The 19,999-nt window shown below is 42.2% G+C and overlaps 1 protein-coding gene across 2 annotated transcripts; it reads left to right on the plus strand.

Annotated features, from left to right (window-relative positions):
• The first annotated feature begins 74 nt into the window (after window positions 1–74).
• pwwp2b (PWWP domain containing 2B) lies at window positions 75–17,802 on the plus strand. Of its 2 annotated transcripts, XM_060926222.1 has the most exons (4): window positions 1,158–1,239; window positions 1,388–1,440; window positions 4,826–6,500; window positions 16,070–17,802. In XM_060926222.1, the coding sequence occupies exon 3, from the start codon at window positions 4,899–4,901 to the stop codon at window positions 6,498–6,500; it is 1,602 nt and encodes a 533-aa protein (XP_060782205.1). In that variant the 5' UTR covers window positions 1,158–1,239; window positions 1,388–1,440; window positions 4,826–4,898; the 3' UTR covers window positions 16,070–17,802. The 2 variants fall into 2 exon arrangements, with proteins under 2 accessions (XP_060782204.1, XP_060782205.1); XM_060926221.1 differs by lacking the exons at window positions 1,158–1,239; window positions 1,388–1,440 and adding an exon at window positions 75–534.
• The last annotated feature ends 2,197 nt before the right edge of the window (window positions 17,803–19,999 follow it).

Below are 19,999 nucleotides of genomic sequence, written 5' to 3' on the forward strand. Positions count from 1 at the left end.
GTGTGTCAGTGTTGCCGTGTTATGAGCAGATTAATGACTAGTGCTGCTGATGAGTGGGTAAAATGAGTGTATGGGGTTGATGGGAAGGGACAGAGTGGTGAAATGCACATAGTGTTCACGTCCCCTTTCTTCCCCACGCGTGGAAACTCGGGTTGAGAAGAAAACTCGTGTGGAAGCGGAGGATCGCGCGCTCACCGATTCCTCTCTCGCCTCTTTGTGATGTCACGGCTGGCCGCGCGGCTGTAATTGCGCCGGTGGGTTGATGGCGTCATTCCGTGGCCCTGTGTAGCCTCCTGTGCTCGCTAGGAGAAGGAGCGAGGATCTGAGGCCGACGCGCGGCGGCTCCGGCGCCCGGGAACGAGCAGCGCCAAGCCGGACACTTCACCCAGGAAACATGGAGGCCGCGGCCGAGGAGCTGCGGGCCGGCTCCCGGATTCCGGTCACCATTGAACAGATAGTGAATGACACACTGGTGGTGACGCTCACTTACCGAGATCGGAGCTACACCGGGATTTTGCTCGATTGCAACAAAAAGTGAGTGCGTTTCATTCGCATTATTGTTATTTTTTCTTGAAACGCGCTAAGGCTATCAGCTAAGCTAAGCTAACTTGGCTAACTAAGCGAACGCTATCCATCAAGAAGAGGCCAGGCAGAGACAAGCAGGCCCCCTGTTTATTCAAAGCCAGGGCAGGAATAGCACAACAAAAATCCTTTTATTCTACACAAGTTCATGATTTACACACGCGTGTGTGCACTAATATATAATTATTAATAATTAATAAATGATGATAAAATTCACTATCTATTCAGTAATATTACCTGTGCCAGCTAAGCTTAGCCACTTAGCTGGTGTAAAATATGTCAAGCTAATGCTAATGCTAGTTTAATGCAGCGTTCATATGATGTATATTGTTTGTTTTATACTGTGTGCTTGTAAAGGCGCTTTTGACTTCATATATATATATATATATATATATATATATATATCAGCTGAAATTTGTGTGTGTGTTTTTTTTAATGCAGGGCAGGATAATCTGTCATTGTTGTAGCTTGTGGTTGCTAGCTGAAATTGTGCTCATTCAAATGAAGTGGACTAAACCCCAGGTTTTTCACGTTTTATGCAGGTGTTTTCTGTGTAGCATTGCTCAATTTCTCTTGGTTAAGTTCACATCCTGGCGTTTTTAATCGACTTTTCACAGACAACTTGGACATAGTCACATGTGAAGCAGATTACCTTCGGTGTGTGTGTGTTTCCCTTTCTGATTGTCAGGCTCTTAAACAAAAGCTTCACAGCTGTATATTAAACACGTATATCTCTATTAATACATGGTAGATATTGTGCAGAATAAACAAAGGTGTTTTGTTCATTCATGTATTGGTTCAGTAGAGGAGAGAAGTTGAAGCTGCTGGAAAGGCCATCTTTCTTCAAGACAAAGACAGGTGGGGTGTCACTGGCCAAGCCAATGCTGCTGACCTTTGTTGAACTTGTAGCATATGATTTTTAGCCAACATGTACCTGTAACATGGATTTCGAGGTAGGAATTATGATGGAGGATGAGTAGTGTGAAATGGTTTTAATTGTTTTGCAGTGCTGCAGTATATTGTGTTGCGTTGATGTCCTGTGTCTGAATGTTGTTCGTGGTCATCTTTGCGCTATTGTCCAGGTTTACGTCTCGTTGTGCCTACCTTGGTTAAATAAAGGTTATCAGGAAATTTGTATTTGTAAAAATTAGTCTTTTTTTTTTTTTATGAGTGATTCCACGCTTATGGGTACTGAAATGGGGACATGAACTTATTTTTAAAAATTCACCTAAAACCATTTCTTTTTTTACCATCAGGTCACAAAACATGTAATCTTTAATGAATGATATGTTAAAAGATAACTTTAATTTTCTGAGATGTAATAAAAACATATTTATATGCCAAAGTCAGAACATAACAGAAGTGTTGTGGACATATATATTCTCAATTTTAACAATGTAGAATTACTTTTTGAAACCTAGGAAGGTGATGTTTTAGCAAATATAATTAATAAACATGTGTAGTAGAATAAACATACACATTGTTTCAATAAGATTAACATGGTATATAGCTAGATTGTAATTAATTTGTAACAGACGCGAGATGGACAATCGTAACAGAAGTAATGTAATAGACATCATTTTGGAACTCATAGGCTTGACTTTGGCATATAAATATGTTTTTATTACATCTCAGAAAATTAAAGTTATCTTTTAACATATCATTCATTAAAGATTACATGTTTTGTGACCTGATGGTAAAAAAAGAAATGGTTTTAGGTGAATTTTTAAAAATAAGTTCATGTCCCCATTTCAGTACCCATAAGCGTGGAATCACTCATATATTTCAGAAACCTTTAAGAACCATTCTGTGTCTTTTAGAAGCTACGTTAGAATCCTATGATCGTCTTTCCCCTTGTATTTGGCCTTCTCTATTTTGACAGGTTTAAGCATAGCGCGCACAGTTTCCAAAAGAAGCAAGAGTTTGGTTTTTTTTTTCTTTCTCTGATTTAAAAAAAAAGCCCCTTCAACTATACAAGTTCTTCTGTTAGTGATGTGATATGATATTGTAACACTTTGCAATATACAATATCAATCACGATGTTTTGTTCCATTAGAGCCTTATTTTTACTCAGCCTTGATATGGTATCAAAATGGATCTAGTTAATGAGGAAAACAGGGTGAAATCTTAGATATTTCAAGTTCGTTTCTTAGACAAGGATTTTTTTAAACTCGTTACCTTGTTAACAAGGTAACGAGTTTAAAAAATCCTTGTTAACAAGGTAACGAGTTTAAAAAAATCCTTGTCTAAGAAACGAACTTGAAATATCTATAATAGATAGACATAATGAACTTCCACTACATAGGGTGAAATCTTAATTTATCATTCAGTGTCTCGGTGACCGGATGGTTTTTATTAAAGCACCAAAATATAATTGTTTCATGATGTTAATGTGTCACAATACACCCATCCGAATGCAAAGAATGTTCTGGCAAACATAATGTTTTTGTTGTCCAGGTACCGCCCAAGACACACAGGTTTTAAATTTGTTACCTCGTAAACATTCCCTAATTCATAGTCTCTGTAATTCAGGTCAAATTTCATGGTTTCTCTTTTTAATGACAGTTATTGACCTTTAGATGGTATTATAATTGATTTTTCTGTCTTATATTTCTGTCGAACTTTTCACCCCCAGGAAGCATCACGTCCCATCTCAAAACCATATTTTCAATCACAGTATCTGTTCAACGATTGTGCAAAGGAAGAGTGTTGTCCATCTCGCTGTCTAATCCATTATTACTCTGGTCTTTTGTTCTGGTATTGTTTCATTTCTTTGTGGCGATAGTATGTTTTTGTTATAGATGTTTTATGATGCAAAAAGCTTCCCCTCGTTTCCTCATTTCCCATTGCTATATTGTTTGTCATTTCCTGTATTTTGATAATTGCCGTCGTGTCAGCAGCCTGGGTTGAATCATAGTGATGCTGAGTCACTGCTTCTCAGAAACTCTTATTCTTTACATGGCCCGGGCAATTTGTATTAGCTCTCCCATCTTGGTCAGGCCATTCTGTCCTTTTCCAAATAGTCGTCTTTGATTTATCGTTAGTGTTAGGATGACATCGGCACAAAAGCTATCACAAATGTCAAGTTATTTAAAAAAAAGAGACAGACGAGACAGAAATTCTGTCACGGTAAACATTTTTTGTATAGGTCTGCAATAACTGTACGTTTGCTTGGGTTTTTTTTTTTTTCCCCCTTTCTCCCCGCTAAAGACACACTAGACAGGTACTTCTGTTTTCAGAAGTCTCAAAGGACTGTATGGGGGTGGGGAGCCTTTTCTTCTAGGGATTAATTAATAATCACCACACAATCAAATATCAGGCAGGATGTGAAAACAACCAAATCTCCAGGCTCTCCGTGGCTGCATCCCTGGTGGCTGATGGGATTGTTTTTGTTCAGGGAGTGTGGAGGGGGGCTGTTGTGAGGCAGGCCTGTTGGCCTCTTTGTCTGCTGTCTCTGACAGAGTCGAGCCACTGAGTGTGCCGTCTTGACTACAGCCACCCTTCACCGATTGTGACAAAATGGTCCGAGTTCCTGCCCTATGCATGTCGGTGCTGCGCTTCACAAAAGACGTATGCATTTATTTTTGGACTGAACTGCAACACACATCCGAAGTCAGAATTCAGTTCAAGAAAGACAATGGCCCAGTGTTTCGTAGTTCAGTTTGATTTACTGTTGTCCTCCATAAGATGGGTAGACATTTGGATCTGTCTCAATATTAGTATGAATATCCTGCATTTTATAACTAACGTTTAAAATGGAATACTTCAAACAGATCTCACAATGCAGACTGAATGTTCATAATAGTTTCATTTATAACTGTCTTACTGATGAGCAGCTTGGTTCAATTCAAGCACCGTGTAAGCTTTTAGACTTGTTGTGGAGTGTTATCAAGATCAAAGTTGCCAGTGCTTTTACCTGGAATTTCAGTTCCAGGTACTACAGGTAAAACTCTGCATGTTGTGACACATTGTGTGAGAGTAGGAAATCGCTGCTCCTCCACAAAATGAGATTTCCAACTTGAAGTACAATTCTTTTTCCTATTAGGGTTGGTTCAAGTTGAGAACTAATTTAGCAAACATCTGTGCATTTCTTAATGTGTTTATTTAAAAAAATATTTTGAATCCGTTGAATGCATTAAGCAGACTTCTGTGATTGAACTTGTCGAAGAGCCTGTGATTTTCCTCTCACTGCTTTAAGAACCTGTTCAGTGCCCTTACAGGCTTTCTCTTTTGTTTCATCTAGGACTGGATTGTTTTGCCTGCCAGATGTCGTAGGAAAGTCAGAAGAGCCTCTCATATCCAGACAGGAATCTGACATGATGAATGAGGATCCATGCTCCAAGCCAGCCATTCAGTCAGCCCAGCGACCAAAGGATGAGAACACCGAGCCTGAAAAGCCGCCTGCCGTCCCCTTACCCATCCCAGTACAGCCAGGCCAGCCTACCTACCCGCCCTACTTTGAGGGCGCTCCTTTTCCTCAGCCCATGTGGGTACGTCACACATACAGTCAATGGGTTCCTCAACCTCCACCCCGACCAATCAAAAGAAAGAAGAGACGGTCTCGAGAGCCTGGCCGCATGACCATGAGCACTATTAGACTACGGCCTAGACAGGTGCTGTGTGAGAAGTGCAAGAACACAGTCACCAGCGACGAGGACAGTAAAGATGGGTCAGCTGTGGCCAAGCCTTCCAGGAAGGAGAATGCACCACAAGGGGAGGAGCATGCCAAGGAGCATGGCCCACCTAAAGGACTCAGGAAGGAAGACGGAGACGCCACGAGGGAATCCAAGAGGCGAGATGAGGCTCCATGCTATGAAAGCAAGCGTTGTCGAAAAGAGAGAAAGGAAGACGAGAAGTTCCCAGGAGGCGATGTAGTGCCTCACAGCCCAGTGATAAAGATCTCCTATAGCACTCCACAAGGGAAAGGAGAGGTCATGAAAATCCCATCCAGAGTTCATGGTTCTGTGAAGCCTTTCTGCCCCAAGCAGCTGATGCAGAATGGGCTTGGGGAGCATGACAACAGCCGCGAGTCCAGAAAAGAGACACGTTCTGCTATCGAGTCCATTCGGACTGGCCTTACGGTGTCTATCCCCAAACTCAAACTCCCAAAGCTGACTGATCAGGACATCCCATCACCCAAAATCCGTTTAAAGTCCCGTGGCGATGGTGTGGAACGCGTGTCTGTGTACGAGGCAGAACTGGTAGGGGAAGCAAGACGCAGGAGTCCCAGGATTCCTGGTTCAGGGCTGACTCGACCTGAGGACTCGGGGGACAAAAACGCCCTGGAATTGTGGCCAGGTGAGGAAACTGAGCGGCACGGTGACCTCACACTCCTTATCAACTTTGGCAAGCGCAAGGCAGACTCCTCCAGTCTTTCAGTGTGTAGCAGCGACAGCATGGACGAGTCCAAATCATTCAGCTCGGATGGGACATCACCAGAGCTGTGCGAGCTGGCACCTGGCGAGCATGTTCTTGGCGTATCATCCTCGGTGTCGACGACATCATCGGCTTCACGGGCTGATGGTAGGACAGTGCCACCGCTGACTGTGAGGTTACATACACGCAGCATGAGCAAGTGCATAACGGAGGAGGGCCATGCTGTAACCGTTGGTGATGTAGTGTGGGGAAAGATACATGGTTTTCCCTGGTGGCCAGCCAGAATCCTGAGTATTAATGGCACTCGGCGAGAGGAGGATGAGGCAGATGCACCATGGCCCGAAGCCAAAGTGGCCTGGTTCGGCTCGCCCACCACCTCGCAGCTTTCCGTGGCTAAACTTTCACCTTTCCGCGAGTTCTTCCGGCTGCGCTTCAACCGCAAGAAAAAGGGCATGTACCGGCGCGCCATCATTGAGGCGGCTAAAGCAGTAGGCCACATGAGTTCTGAGATCACCTCTCTGCTGTCACACTGCGAGACATAGGTGAGACATCATCTCTACTGTTCTGTTTGCTTTCGATAATTTTAAATGCTCAGATGTTCGTTTCCAGCACCCGTGTCTAACAGTATGCGTGTACACTCAAGTTCTCTGCACAACATCCTGTTCGTTTCTCCTGAAGATCTCTGTGGCAAATGACGCCTATTGCAGGATGGCGTAATGCGGCTTGCTGTGCAGCAGCAAAGGTTAAGCAAATCTGACCTTTTATGTGAACAAGTGTGGCGGTCACGTAGTGTTGAGCCAATTGGACAACCACTTGTATTTCACTTTTAAACATTATTCAACATTAACATCCTCATATTGATTGCATTATTTGAGAAAATAAACATTACAGATTGTACATCATATGAAGCTTGTGAGGGTATTTGCTAATGTTTGCTAACACACACGCGCGCACACAGCTCCATTTCGGAGTTACAGCTTTTTTTTTTTTTTTAATAGTCCTTCCATTTTCACAGGCTCAAAAGTAATTGGACAATTGACTGATAAGCAGTTTTATGGTCAGGTTTGGCCTATGTCCTCATTGATTTCATGACACCATTAAAATGATAAAAGGTCTGGGGTTGATTCCAAATGTTGAAATTGCATTTGATAGCTTGTTCTTGGGACCCCTCAATATGCAGTCCAAAGAGCTGTCAATGAAGGTGAAGGAGGCCATCATTAGGTCATTACTGGGCGGCACGGGGGTGTAGTGGTTAGCACGGTTGCCTTACAGCAAGAAGGTTCTGGGTTTGAGCCCAGTGCCCGAAGGGGGCCTTTCTGTGTAGAGTTTGCATGTTCTCCCTGTGTCTGCGTGGGTTGCCTCCAGGTACTCCGGTTTCCCCCACAGTTCATACATGCAGTTAGGTTAATTGAATAGAGTCGGCTACTCTAAATTGCTTACAGGTATGAATATCTGAGCTGTGTTTTGTGGTTAGACGTGAGTAGTATGGCGGCTGCCAGCAGCACCTTTGTATGCCTTCGACTCGGCCGTGTTGAGCTGTCCGAGGCATAGCAGAAAATTCAGGAGTGGCCAAACCAACAGTTTGGTCCATTCTGAAAACAGAAGGAATACACTGGTGAATTCGGCAACAACAGAAGACCGTGAAAGACAACTAAAGTGGATGATTGTTTAATTCTTGCCTTGGTGAAGGAAAAATCCCATCGCCACATCTGACCAAGTCAGGAACACTCAAGGAGGGTAGGCCCATCACTGTCGCTACCAATATCTACAATAGAGACGCCTTCATGAACGTAAATACAGAGGGTTTTCCTCAAGATGCAAACCACTGGTAGCATTCAGCAGCAGAAAGGCCAGATAAGAATTTTCTAGAAAGCCTTCTCAGTTCTGGAATAAAATTCTTTAAACGGCTGAAACTGCGATTAACTTGTATAGAATGATGGAAAGGGAACAGTGTGGAGAAGGAAAGGAAAGACTTATGATCCAAGGCATACCACATCTGTCAAGTTTGGTGGATATGAGCACGTTTGGCCGCCAGTCAGCTGGGTCACTGGTGTTTAGAGCTGATGAGAGAGATTTTAATAGAAGGAGTTGGATGAGTTCTGAAGTGTACAGTGCTATATTTCCTACTCAGATTCTTGCAAATGCTGCAAAATTGATAAGACCCAGTCCAAATGGATAATGAGCCAAAACATACTGTGAAAGCATCCCTAAAGAAATGGGATGTTCTAAAACGTCTGTCAACCAAATTGAACATGCTTTTTTATTTACTGAAGGCAACCCACAACAAGCAGCAACTGAAAGACTGACAAATAAGCACTGAAGCATTTCTAAGACTGGCTGCAGTAATGGCCTGGCAAAACATCTCGAGGAAGGAAACTCAGCATTTGGTGAGGTCACTGGGTTCCAGACTTCAGGCAGTGATTGACTGCAAAGGGTTGGCATCCAAGTATTAAAAATGCTGCTTGTCTTTAGTTTGTCCAATTTTATGCCTGTGAAAATGGAGAGACGGGGTAAAAATGGCTGTAATTCCTGAGCAGTTAATGCAGCGTTTTTGTTAATCCCCTTGAATTAACGCGAACACTTCAGTCACACGTTGATTGCTTCATTTCAAGTCCAGTGCGGTGGATTGCAGAGGCAAAATTCCAAAAATTGTGTCCCTGTCCAAATGCATTGCTTCCTTTTCAAAACAAAAATATTTTAAGCGTTCTATAAACACTATAAACTGACGCAGGATATTCGGTGTGTTTAATTATTCAAAGAGAGATTTCGCAAACGTTTTATTTCACAACTCGCTCTGATCACCAGACACTGTGATTCTCAGGGCTGAAGTCTACTTCTGTGGACGCGGGTGTGTGCAGGGGTGTCTCCAAATTATACTTGGTTTGTGCGTCTCGGTGCACAAGCTGAACACATGCACACTACCGTTACTATTACTGCACGCTCACTTTCACACATGCACAGGTTCATGCGAACAGAAAATTTGAATGTTGCGTGGACTGTGCGCGTGACGGTTTCCATGCACAGACCGTGTCTGCAGAAGTATGCTTCGGCCCTCGGTGCACCACACAGGCTGCTCGCCTTCTTGTCCACTCATGTTTATTGACCAGAATCTCAAATGTTGTGTGAAAAATGGTGGTTAAATGTATGCCAGATGGGTATGACATGTTTGGCCTATAAATCTACTACTGTACATGTAGACTTGTCCAGGGTGTACCCCGCCTTTCGCCCGTAGTCAGCTGGGATAGGCTCCAGCTTGCCTGCGACCCTGTAGAAGGATAAAGCGGCTAGAGATAATGAGATGAGATGAGACTGTACATGTATGTCGTTGCTTGCATGAACGGTGTGGTGATGGCGCGTCCCTTTTAAATGTTGTTGCTGCAAGGCATTGTGAGACAGCATCATCTTTCCTTTCGTAAAGGATGGTCCACTGTAAGCTTTTCTAAAAGAAAACATTGAAGTACCTTTCCATAGCGTTTAGAGAATTTTAACAGTTTGTATCATGGCTGCCAGTTTAGATACTTCCGGGACGTTTCACCCAAGATAGCAATCTTCGTAAGGGGGGGGGGAGTCTATTGGAATGCAGCCATGGAGTTTCCACTACAGCACAACTTCCTGGTTGCTCTTTCATGCATCCATGATGGTAGTGAAGTATTCTGTCACAGACAAGGGTTGCTGGGTGAATAAGATGGATAATTATTTGTTGATGGATTTGTGTTTCTCTGAATCAATTTATTTCGATTAAAGGTTGGATTTTTCTCATTTTTATAGTGTGAGATAAAGCTACTTCACCAAAAGGCAGACACATTACCCCCCCCCCCCCCCCCAAAAAAAAACAAAACCTTTCTACTAATCTTTACAAGGGGTGCTAATAATTGTGGAGGGGAGTGTGATGTATAAATAAAATGAGAGAACCAGTCAAAATCTGGACACACCTACTAAAAAATTCAAAACTATGGAACAAAATTCCATATATGTGGTAAACAAAATGTTTCATATTTTAGATTCTTCAAAGTAGCCAGCGTTTACCTTGACGCTTTGCACACTATTGGCATTATCTAAAGCCTAGGTCACAACCGGACGTACGATTTTTAAAAAAATTTTTTTTTGGCCATGCGATTTTTGGCGTTTTCCAAATCGCTGCTTTTTTTTGTTCGTGGAGAAAGACGCACGTTGGCCGTAAGTTTGTCTTGCGACCTGAAAAAAACGTAAGCGCCCGTAGAGTTTGACATGATAAAGAACCTCTGCGGCCGGTCTACGGCTCGAAAATCAGCACGTCACACGCGCGCCCTCCGTGTGTTTCTTGCGTTTTTTTGCACGTAGACCAGCCGTAGGAGCATGTACGGCCGGTTGTGACCTAGGCTTTAACCAGCTTCATGAGGTAGTCGCCTGGAACGCTTTTCAGTTAACGGGTGTGTCTCGTCAAAAGGTAATTAGTGCAATTTCTTGCCGCCTTAATGTGTTTGAGATCAAATAGTAAACACTAAAAGTACAGTAAATGGCCCTATTCTAATATAAGCAGCATTTTATATTGGGGAAGCCATGGCTTAATGGTTAGAGACGCAGCTTTGGGGCCAAAAGGTTGCCGGTTCACTTCCCTGGACCAGCAGGAACGGCTGACGCGCCCTTGAGCAAGGCACCTGGCACCTAACCCCCAGGCTGTTCTGGGTATGCTGTGCATCACTCTGGATAAAAGCGTCTGATTTAATGCCTGAAATGTAATACAACTGTAGTAATCCATATTATTTCAAACTGCTCAACTAAGTAAAGAGAAGCAACATCCATCATGACTTTTTAAAGTGCTGATGACACGAACATGACTCTATGCAATTTCTTAAATAAACTGTACAACATGGCAAACATGTAAGATTTCTGTTATAATTACGTGAAAAGAAGCTGTTGTTACGCAAATATCCAACTTTTAATTGCACAGCACAAGAAAACTGGGTCCGTGGCTCGCGGCCATGTTGTGACGTCAGCGGAAGAACGCTGCGGTTCACTGGCTGTTCTACTCTGGTTCTACTCAATGGAAATGGCGCATGAAAACGCCGGTGAACTCTCTAGTGCTAGCTCTTCCTCTTCTGGGAGTCTAGAATTGTGTTGATCTCTTCCGAATAGAATCTATGATAGCCTACCCTCTTTACCCTTTGCCTCTCGTTGCTAGGCAGCAGTTACATGAAAGCCGCAAGCTTTCACAAGCAAATACATGACTATCATGCCGACTTTATGATTACATTTATGATTATCATGTAGAATCTATAGCTCTACGTACCTTTATCTTATGTCATTTCACAACACATGTTCTGACAGGAGGACTGTCTTTGGATCCGGCATAGCTACTAGTAGAACCCCTCCGGAATACTGGCAGTGTTGCCAGATTGGGAGGTTTCCCGCCCAGTTGGGCAGTTTCAAGTGCATTTTGGTGGGTTTTGAACATATTTTGGGCTGGAAAACTTCAGCAGTATCTGGCAACAGATACTGCTGACGTTTTCCAGCCCAAAATATGTTCAGAAACCGCCCAACTGGGCGGGAAACCTCCCAATCTGGTAACACTGTGTAGGCACTGCTGATGGTAGTAACACACGTTTGTGCTGAACTGCACACCCAAGAGATTCTTTTAAGCTGGGAAGGGTGTCAAAACAATCCAAATCGAAGTGTTCAGAGCACAGGACGGATGTTGGTGAGGGCTCCCACTTCTCACGAGTGCGCCTGACTTGCTTCACCCACTTCGCATGCAGCTCGGGATCTCTGGGAAACTTGAATAAACTTACCCCATCCTTGTGGGTTTTGGAGCAAAAGCCGGCAACACAACACGAAGGCATAATAACTATATGATGTATAATAATGTCTAATAAAAATACTAATAATGATAAACTGAACACCTGTCGCATCAACAACAAACTGGTAAGTTAGGAGGAAGGTTCTTTCACTGACGTCATATAGCTCCTCCTCCTCCTCCTTTGTCTACTGGGTGCTGCAGCCCTGTCAAATTTGCCCAAATAGCCACGTTTTTTATCATAACTTGTAAAATAGGCGCCTTCGTGAATTAATATATGGATCATCGGGAATTACGTTTTATGTTCTAAAACATCGCCAAAGATGTCAAAAACGTGTCATCAGCACTTTAAGACATGAAGTGTCTAAGTAACCAAGTTCTGGGCCCATATGTTTAAAAAAAAAATAAAAAATCTTGCAATAAAAGTTCCTAAGAGTTTAATCTTTCCTGTTCATGAAATGTTTTGCAGTGAATTCCTAAAATAAGAGGAAGGGCACGGTCAGCCATTTGCTTATGAAGGACTGTGTCTTGTAAAATATGGTCCACAGCTGATGTGGTAGCATCCTGAACAGTAAACCCAGTGCACCATGTTATAGAAAGACAATGACAATAAAAGTATTGCTCTTTCATGCATAAAAACAGCAATGCTTTAAAAAAAAAAAAAGTTACCTAAAAGCTTCCTTAAATGCCACGGTTGACATTCAGATATCTTCACCAGTAGCAATGACTGACTGATATAATAACAGTCTGGAGAAGGGCATTTTAAACACGATGGCAGAGGATATTTGCTGTGCATCTTCGCGCTCATGATTCCAATTTCCATGTGGCTTAGTAGTTGAGTTCCACTGCCGTTTAATGGGTGATGTGAGTCACTAAAAGTTCAGTTGTTGAAATACTCCCATAATCATCACAGTACCTTTTTTTTTTTTCCCCCTTTTGTATTTTTCCCCATTTTTCTCACCCAATTTTGCTCAGCTGCTAACTCGCCAGCCAGCCATCTCTTCCTGTCACAGGACTGCTACCAACCAGGGAGGCTGAAGGCTTGCAGATATGCTTGTGAGATTGTGTGCAGTATGCCATTGTTGTTCTGCGTACCCCCCAACCATCATTGATGGATATCATCACCTGTGGATTGCAGCTGTAGCCACAAGTCACTTTTTTTATTTATTTTTATTTATTTATTTAAATAAATAACACGCACACCCTGGCCAAAAGGCCCGAAAAGGGATTGTCGTGGCGATGTGTCCCCGTCTGTCCCAGGAAGGGTATTCACCTTCCGAAATCAACTCCTCACCAGTGTTGCCAGATTGGGCGGTTTCAAGTGCATTTTGGCGGGTTTTGAACACATTTTGGGCTGGAAAAAGTCAGCAGTATCTGGCAACACTGATCCTCTCAATTTTTGGAGGAATTTCAAAAAACTTGACAGGATTCTTTATTTCGGTAATAGGCATATTGCAATTTCATTCAATTCAGTCGCATTTTACCGGAGTTATGGCCCTTGATTATCAAACTTGTACTTTTGACAATTTCATGAGGGTGTATTAAGCACTTGTAGCATGGATATAGTTGCCAGCGGGGGATATTGTGCTCTCAGAGCACGTTTTTTTTTTTTTTAATTAATTACCTATTAACAAAGTCAGGAATCCTTTCAAACCTGAAATCAGGACTGTAAATAAACCTAAGGAGTTATTAACAGCTAAGCTCATTATATATTTGAAATAAAATAATATAAACGAAGCATGCATGTACTGTGAACAGTAGCGGCGATATTTAAATTCTTGTGTAGTGAAGTAGCTCTGATAAACGTTTCACTTTCTTAATTTAAGCTTTCCTTCATGTTTTGTGCATGAAGGCTTTGAATGCCTTTGTCTGTTTGGCAAGCATGGACGAGTGACGCTAAGATGCATCAGAGATGGCTGTTTTGTTCCTCTGCTGTGAAGTCAGACACCACAGTCCATTAAGATTCATACAGGACTACGAACTAGGTGAAGAGGAAATGCCGATTACAAGATGGAACATGTTTGTCTAAAACCTGCAGTCACCATGTTTATCGACAGGCTTTAAAATGGCCAACTTGATACGTGTTGTGATGGAGTCTGTCAACAATTCCTGATACTATCTTCACTTGTCTCAAGCCTACTAGCACATGCTTCCACTGAGATGCATGAAGCCAGGCAGTCACGTCTTTTCAAACGACTTGTGGTGTGAGATGGTAGCCTAACACACTGAGGATAGTGCTGTCTGCCCACTTCTATATACACGAGTTCACAGATGCTTGCAATTGGTCATTTTCTTTGTGATTTAGAAGAGAAAGTGGGGTGGGGGCAAAAGAGCTGGCTTGCAGCATTGATCCCGAATGTGCAATCTCCTGGCAACAAGGCAAATGCTTTTTGACTTCAGGTGATTTCAAAATGCAGCGGCTAGGGTTCTCACACGAACAAAAAGAACAGAGCATCTCCTCTCATTATCTCTAGCCGCTTTATCCTTCTACAGGGTCGCAGGCAAGCTGGAGCCTATCCCAGCTGACTACGGGCGAAAGGCGGGGTACACCCTGGACAAGTCGCCAGGTCATCACAGGGCTGACACATAAACACAGACAACCATTCACACCTACGGTCAATTTAGAGTCACCAGTTAACCTAACCTGCATGTCTTTGGACTGTGGGGGAAACCGGAGCACCCGGAGGAAACCCACGCGGACACAGGGAGGCCCTCGCCGGCCACGGGGCTCGAACCCGGACCTTCTTGCTGTGAGGTGACGGCACTAACCACTACACCACCATGCCACCCCAGAACAGAGCACATTACTCCAATTCTAAGGTCCCTTCACTGGCTTCCGGTAAGCTACAGAATTGACTTTAAAGCATTGCTGCTGGTGTACAAATCTCTAAATGGTACAGGGCCCAATTACCTCTCTGATATGTTACAGCGGCCTAACCCAATCAGATCTACCAGATCACAACAGAAAAATTTACTGGTAAAACCTGTTGTTAAAGCAAAGTGTGGTGAAGCAGCTTTTAGCTACTATGCAGTACAGCTATGGAACAAACTCCCAGGGGACATCAAAAATGCTCCTGCTGTTGGCAGCTTCAAATCTAGACTAAAACATGTTCTCACATGCTTTCTGCTAACTGATAAATATCATCATCTTTACATGTTTTAAACTTTTATTCCATTTTATTCTGCTGGTTTTTTTTTTACTGAACTTTTACATCATTTTATTACTTTATTTCTACTATTGTTTAATTCTTATATTTTTATTTTTCTCTCTTCTTCCCCCTTTATTTTATGTAATTTTATTTTCTATTGTTTACTGTTTTGCCTTTACCTCTGTAAAGCACATTGAACTGCCACTGTGTATGAAATGCGCTATATAAATAAACTTGCCTTGCCTTTTGGTTACGCCATTAGTGAGCCCATCATAATACCAATTTAAAGCGTGGTGTTATGAAATATATCGAAGCACATGAATTTGATTGATTGTATTGTTAAATGCCGGCGACAACCCTTTGGAGTTATTTGTTGTTTGGTCTTGGTGATGTAAGTGTCCTTAGTTTTTGCAGGTTTAGGACATGCCTTTTATTGCTAAAAAAAATGTCTTATGAATCACGCTTAGACAGGAAAAATGAATTTGTTCTAGGATTAACACCTTTCCCCCCCACCAAGTTTCCTCCAAGTCTGTGACTTGGAAGCTATTTCTAGCCTAAGATTTTTTGTGTGTGAGAGAGAACGTTGTCCTGCATCTTGCTAATGTTAAATATTGACTCAGTGACTGACTGACTGCTCTTTACCAGTCATTTTAGTTGAAGACCATACATGTGTGGGGTTTTTTTTTTTATTTCTTTATTATTATTTATTTAAATTAAGCTGTCTAGTCAGATGAGATCATTGGGTCTCAGGCTCTTTATTTATTTATTTATTTATTTATTTATTTATTGCCTCCCCTAATAATAATATAAAAAAAAAAACAACACAACTTTCCCTTCAAAGTGGGAAAGCTGGACAGGCATGTGAAAGAGAGCCAAGCTCGTATAAACATTGTTATTGGCCAGAATTAATAGCCATATATGGTATGGCTTTAGAAGCTAAAATTGTATGTTAAAATTATCTTTGTCATAATGGAAAAAACGAAATACCCACTATTCTTAAATTCTGATTTATGCTTTGATGGTACATTACTCCGTAAATTCTTTCCAAACCAGTTTGTTTTTAAAGCTCAATGTACTCGTTTTCTCTTTTGTAACCATTGATGCCCACAGGCCCCAAAAAGCATTGTACATGCAAGTGGTGGTCCAGAGAGCATTGGTTGACTAATGTGGTTCATATTTTGTGTTTCAGGAGTGAAAGAGGGGAAGGCTGGACTCTGGCTGGATTCAGGACCCCGTACTCCCCTCCTATCATTCCCAACCAGGATGGAGTGCATTTGCTACAGATCTCATGAGTTGAAGGTGCTTTTTTTTTTTTTTTTTTTTTTTTTTTTGTCGTCTCTCCCCTCTTCGCTCACTCCACCTGCCTGGAAGGAGAAATCGGCCACCACGTAGAACAGTCGAGGGCTTGAGGAAGCAAGCAGGCAGGACCGTCTGGGAAACACAAGAGAAGAACTCTTCCTCTCCACCTGTTTTTCTACCCCATCGATTTGTTCAGGACTTCCGTTTTAGTATAACAAGTAGCTCAACACTAAATCTGAATGTATTTATTGCCGGTGAAGCACAGGCGACTTTGCTACATTCGCATACGATTGATCCCACCCACTGCTGCTGTTTTCTGTCGGTGAAGAGCTCCTGCCTGTCAGCAGAGTTACTATAGCTAACCAATCCATCATGGATCCCATCAGCCAGCCTGCTCTAGTGACCTTCACCTCGTCCACTTCAGCAGGAAAAGACAAAAATCCATTTGATGGTAAATGACATGGCTAACTCTAAGGCCACTTTCCTTTTTCTTTCAAAACTGAAAATGTGAAATGCTTTTGTATCTTCTGCATCTAGAGATCATTATGTAGGTCTTAAAACATGCAGTATGTCGTCATTGATTATATATTTTCACCGGAGGGCCGAATTTCTTCAAATGGCCTGTCCCCTTGAGGAAATATAACTTTTTTTTTTTCCCCGTTTTTATTTTTTCCCCCCTTCATTTATTTTTCATTTTTATGTTTTGATGCTCTTGGTCTGAGGGCGTTGGGAACGGTCATGGCTCGTTTGAGAATCACAGAGTTTCATATGTACTTGCTTTAATTATTTAATGTGTCATGTAAAGAAAAGCACTTTATCTGTACCTTCAGTGGCCTGCTGGACACTCGTACAACGAACACTAATTTAGAGTTTTACGGCTGTGAACGGCAGACAAGCTCTCAGCAGCCCTCTGATTCCGACTATCACACCCAGCGCCTGGAAAGTGACTTCTTTTCTATCAGGTTTGGACACAGATGAGAAAACGAGACGCTTTCAGGAACGAGTTGTGTACACTGTATTATTGCGGTTAGTCTGTTTGTCAACCTGCATTTGTTTTCCTTCCCACCACCGTGTCCCTATAAATTAAATTTTCCACTGGAGAAAGGGACAGAAGTGTAAACTCCTATGCATCACATCTTTATTAAAGCTTTAAAAAAATAATAATAAACGTGCTGTTATGGTACTATGAATTTCATACCCGTGTGCTCGGAGCACCAAACAGAATCAATGCTTTTACACTGCAGGTTTGTCGACTTGTTTCTCCTTAAGGTGGAAAAGAGAGTCTTACTAGTCAACAATTGACCTTTTAGGGACTTGAGAATTTAAAGAGTCACTTCAGTGAGGGAGCAAGCATGGAAACCAGGGAGGAAGAGAGGTGGGGGAAGGGAGCCAAACCCGAGCGGAGGTATATTTTAAGCTCACTGCGAAGCGCAAAGCGTCTCACCACTGCATTTCAATGGTAGGTTCTTGTACTTTTACAGATTACTTTTTTTTTTTTTCCTCCTTCCTGAAATGGTTTTTGAAGGACAGTTGTGGGAGTGCCAGTGCAAAGACACTCAACCACTGTCCTCAGATCAGTGGAATTTTTTACATGGTGTACATAAAATAAAATATACAAACAATGCTCTTGCTTTCTGCCTTGTTCTTTTCTGGATTGGAAAGCCAAGTTTATATTATCTCAACTGGCAGCCTGCTAGATGTAAGATTTTAAGATTTCACACACACTAATACAAAAACATTATGACAAGCAACTTTTGAGAGAACGTTGCATAATATGAGTTGTTGCATGCTTCTCCACGACATGGATTAATCTCTTGGCTGTGAGTGCCAAGTCAGTTCAGAGAGAATTCAGGGCTCCGTCCCAAACAGCAAAATCTACACTAAGTAGTATGCCTAAGTGGTGTGTACTGCCAAACTAATTAGTATGGTAATATACAATTTCTGAAATATACACAAGTTGTTACTGTTTCTTCAATATTACAGAAACACGGGAATAAAAAAAATATTATGCATGTCACATGACCGTTACAATTACTGAGTATTACATGAAGGCGCAAAACCTCTGAGTTTCTCGACTGTAATCTTCCAGCAGGATACTGTCGAGGCTTGCATCGGTCTTAGGATGAGGTGGATGGGTGTATATCCAAGGCCGATAAAGCTAGCCCAACAAGTCTAGCTGAGTAGCTAAATGCATTGTAAATAACAAAACCATTATCCGTGGTCATCATTTGTGTGTTTAATCTGTGTATTTTGCCTACAGCTTGTCAAAAAGGTTAAGGCATGGACTGGGTAGTGTTAGCACACTAGCTAAAACAATAAAAATATGCACAATGGGCCAAGCAGACACCTCAGATGACTTACTCTTGCCTAGAAAGCTATGGCCTAGGAAGCTATGGCCTAATGGTCAGAGAAGCAGCTTTGGGACCAAAAGGTTGCCGGTTTGATTCCCTGGACCAGCAGGAATGGCTGATGTGCCCTTGAGTAGGACACCTAACCCCCAACTGCTCCCCAGGCTGCTCTGAGTATATGTCGCCATTAATGTAATGTAGTCACTCACTAGCCAGCTATCATGAATTCTCTAGCTAAACAATAGAGTAGTGACACAAAGTTCATACTGAGGATAAATTGACTCGCATCCAACAGAATTCAAGAACAAATGTTCAGCAAGGAAAAAAAAAAAAGCTCAAATGAATCCATTTTCCTCCTATAGTTTCGGAATCTTTCAGTCTCTACTTTTTTGCTTTATTTACATACTCTTTCAAAAATTTTTTTTTGTTTCTTTCTCTCCCCTGATTGGCTACCAGCTCCCACCTGTCGTTCTGACAATGACTTTCCTGCCAAACATTGGGATGTGATGAGCTGTGCTTTTGTGATGTGGCACAAAAGTACAAATTTAAATCCAATTCCAACATGACAGCCTTGATGACCGGTAATTAGGATTGTTAAAGTGACTCTCAGCAACGTGTTATTTTATTTTTTTTTTTTAAATGTCTTGAACAGGGCGGCACAGTGGTGTAGTGGTTAGCACTGTCACCTTACAGCAAGAAGGTCCGGGTTCGAGCCCCGTGGCCGGCGAGGGCCTTTCTGTGCTGAGTTTGCATGTTCTCCTCGTGTCCGCGTGGGTTTCCTCCGGGTGCTCCGGTTTCCCCCACAGTCCAAAGACATGCAGGTTAGGTTAACTGGTGACTCTAAATTGACCGTAGGTGTGAATGTGAGTGTGAATGGTTGTCTGTGTCTATGTGTCAGCCCTGTGATGACCTGGCGACTTGTCCAGGGTGTACCCCGCCTTTCGCCCGTAGTCAGCTGGGATAGGCTCCAGCTTGCCTGCGACCCTGTAGAACAGGATAAAGCGGCTAGAGATAATGAGATGAGATGTCTTGAACAAAATACTGTTGAACTAATATGGTTCTAATTAGTTTATTACAGTAACAGTAGTTTATACAGTAACAGTCAAGTTTAGACAGTCATCGTCGTCTTTTTTTTTTTGTATTTTGACTATTTTCTACACTGTAGAACAATACTGAAGACATCAAAACTATGAAATAACACATGGAGCGTATATGAAGTTATGTGGTAAGCAAAAAAGCGTTAAACTTTCACATTTTAGATTCTTCGAAGTATCCAGTGTTTACCTTGATGACGCTTTGCACACTATTGGCATCATCTTAACTAGCTTCATGAGGTAGTCACCTGGAATGCTTTTCAGTTAACAGGCGTGCCTTGCCAAAAGGTAATTAGTGCAATTTATTGCCTTCTTAATGTGTTTGAGATCAAGCAGTGAATAATAAAAATGCAGTAGATAGCCCTATTCCACAACTGT

Source organism: Neoarius graeffei, chromosome 7, assembly GCF_027579695.1.
Source record: "Neoarius graeffei isolate fNeoGra1 chromosome 7, fNeoGra1.pri, whole genome shotgun sequence".
Lineage (NCBI taxonomy): Eukaryota > Metazoa > Chordata > Actinopteri > Siluriformes > Ariidae > Neoarius > Neoarius graeffei.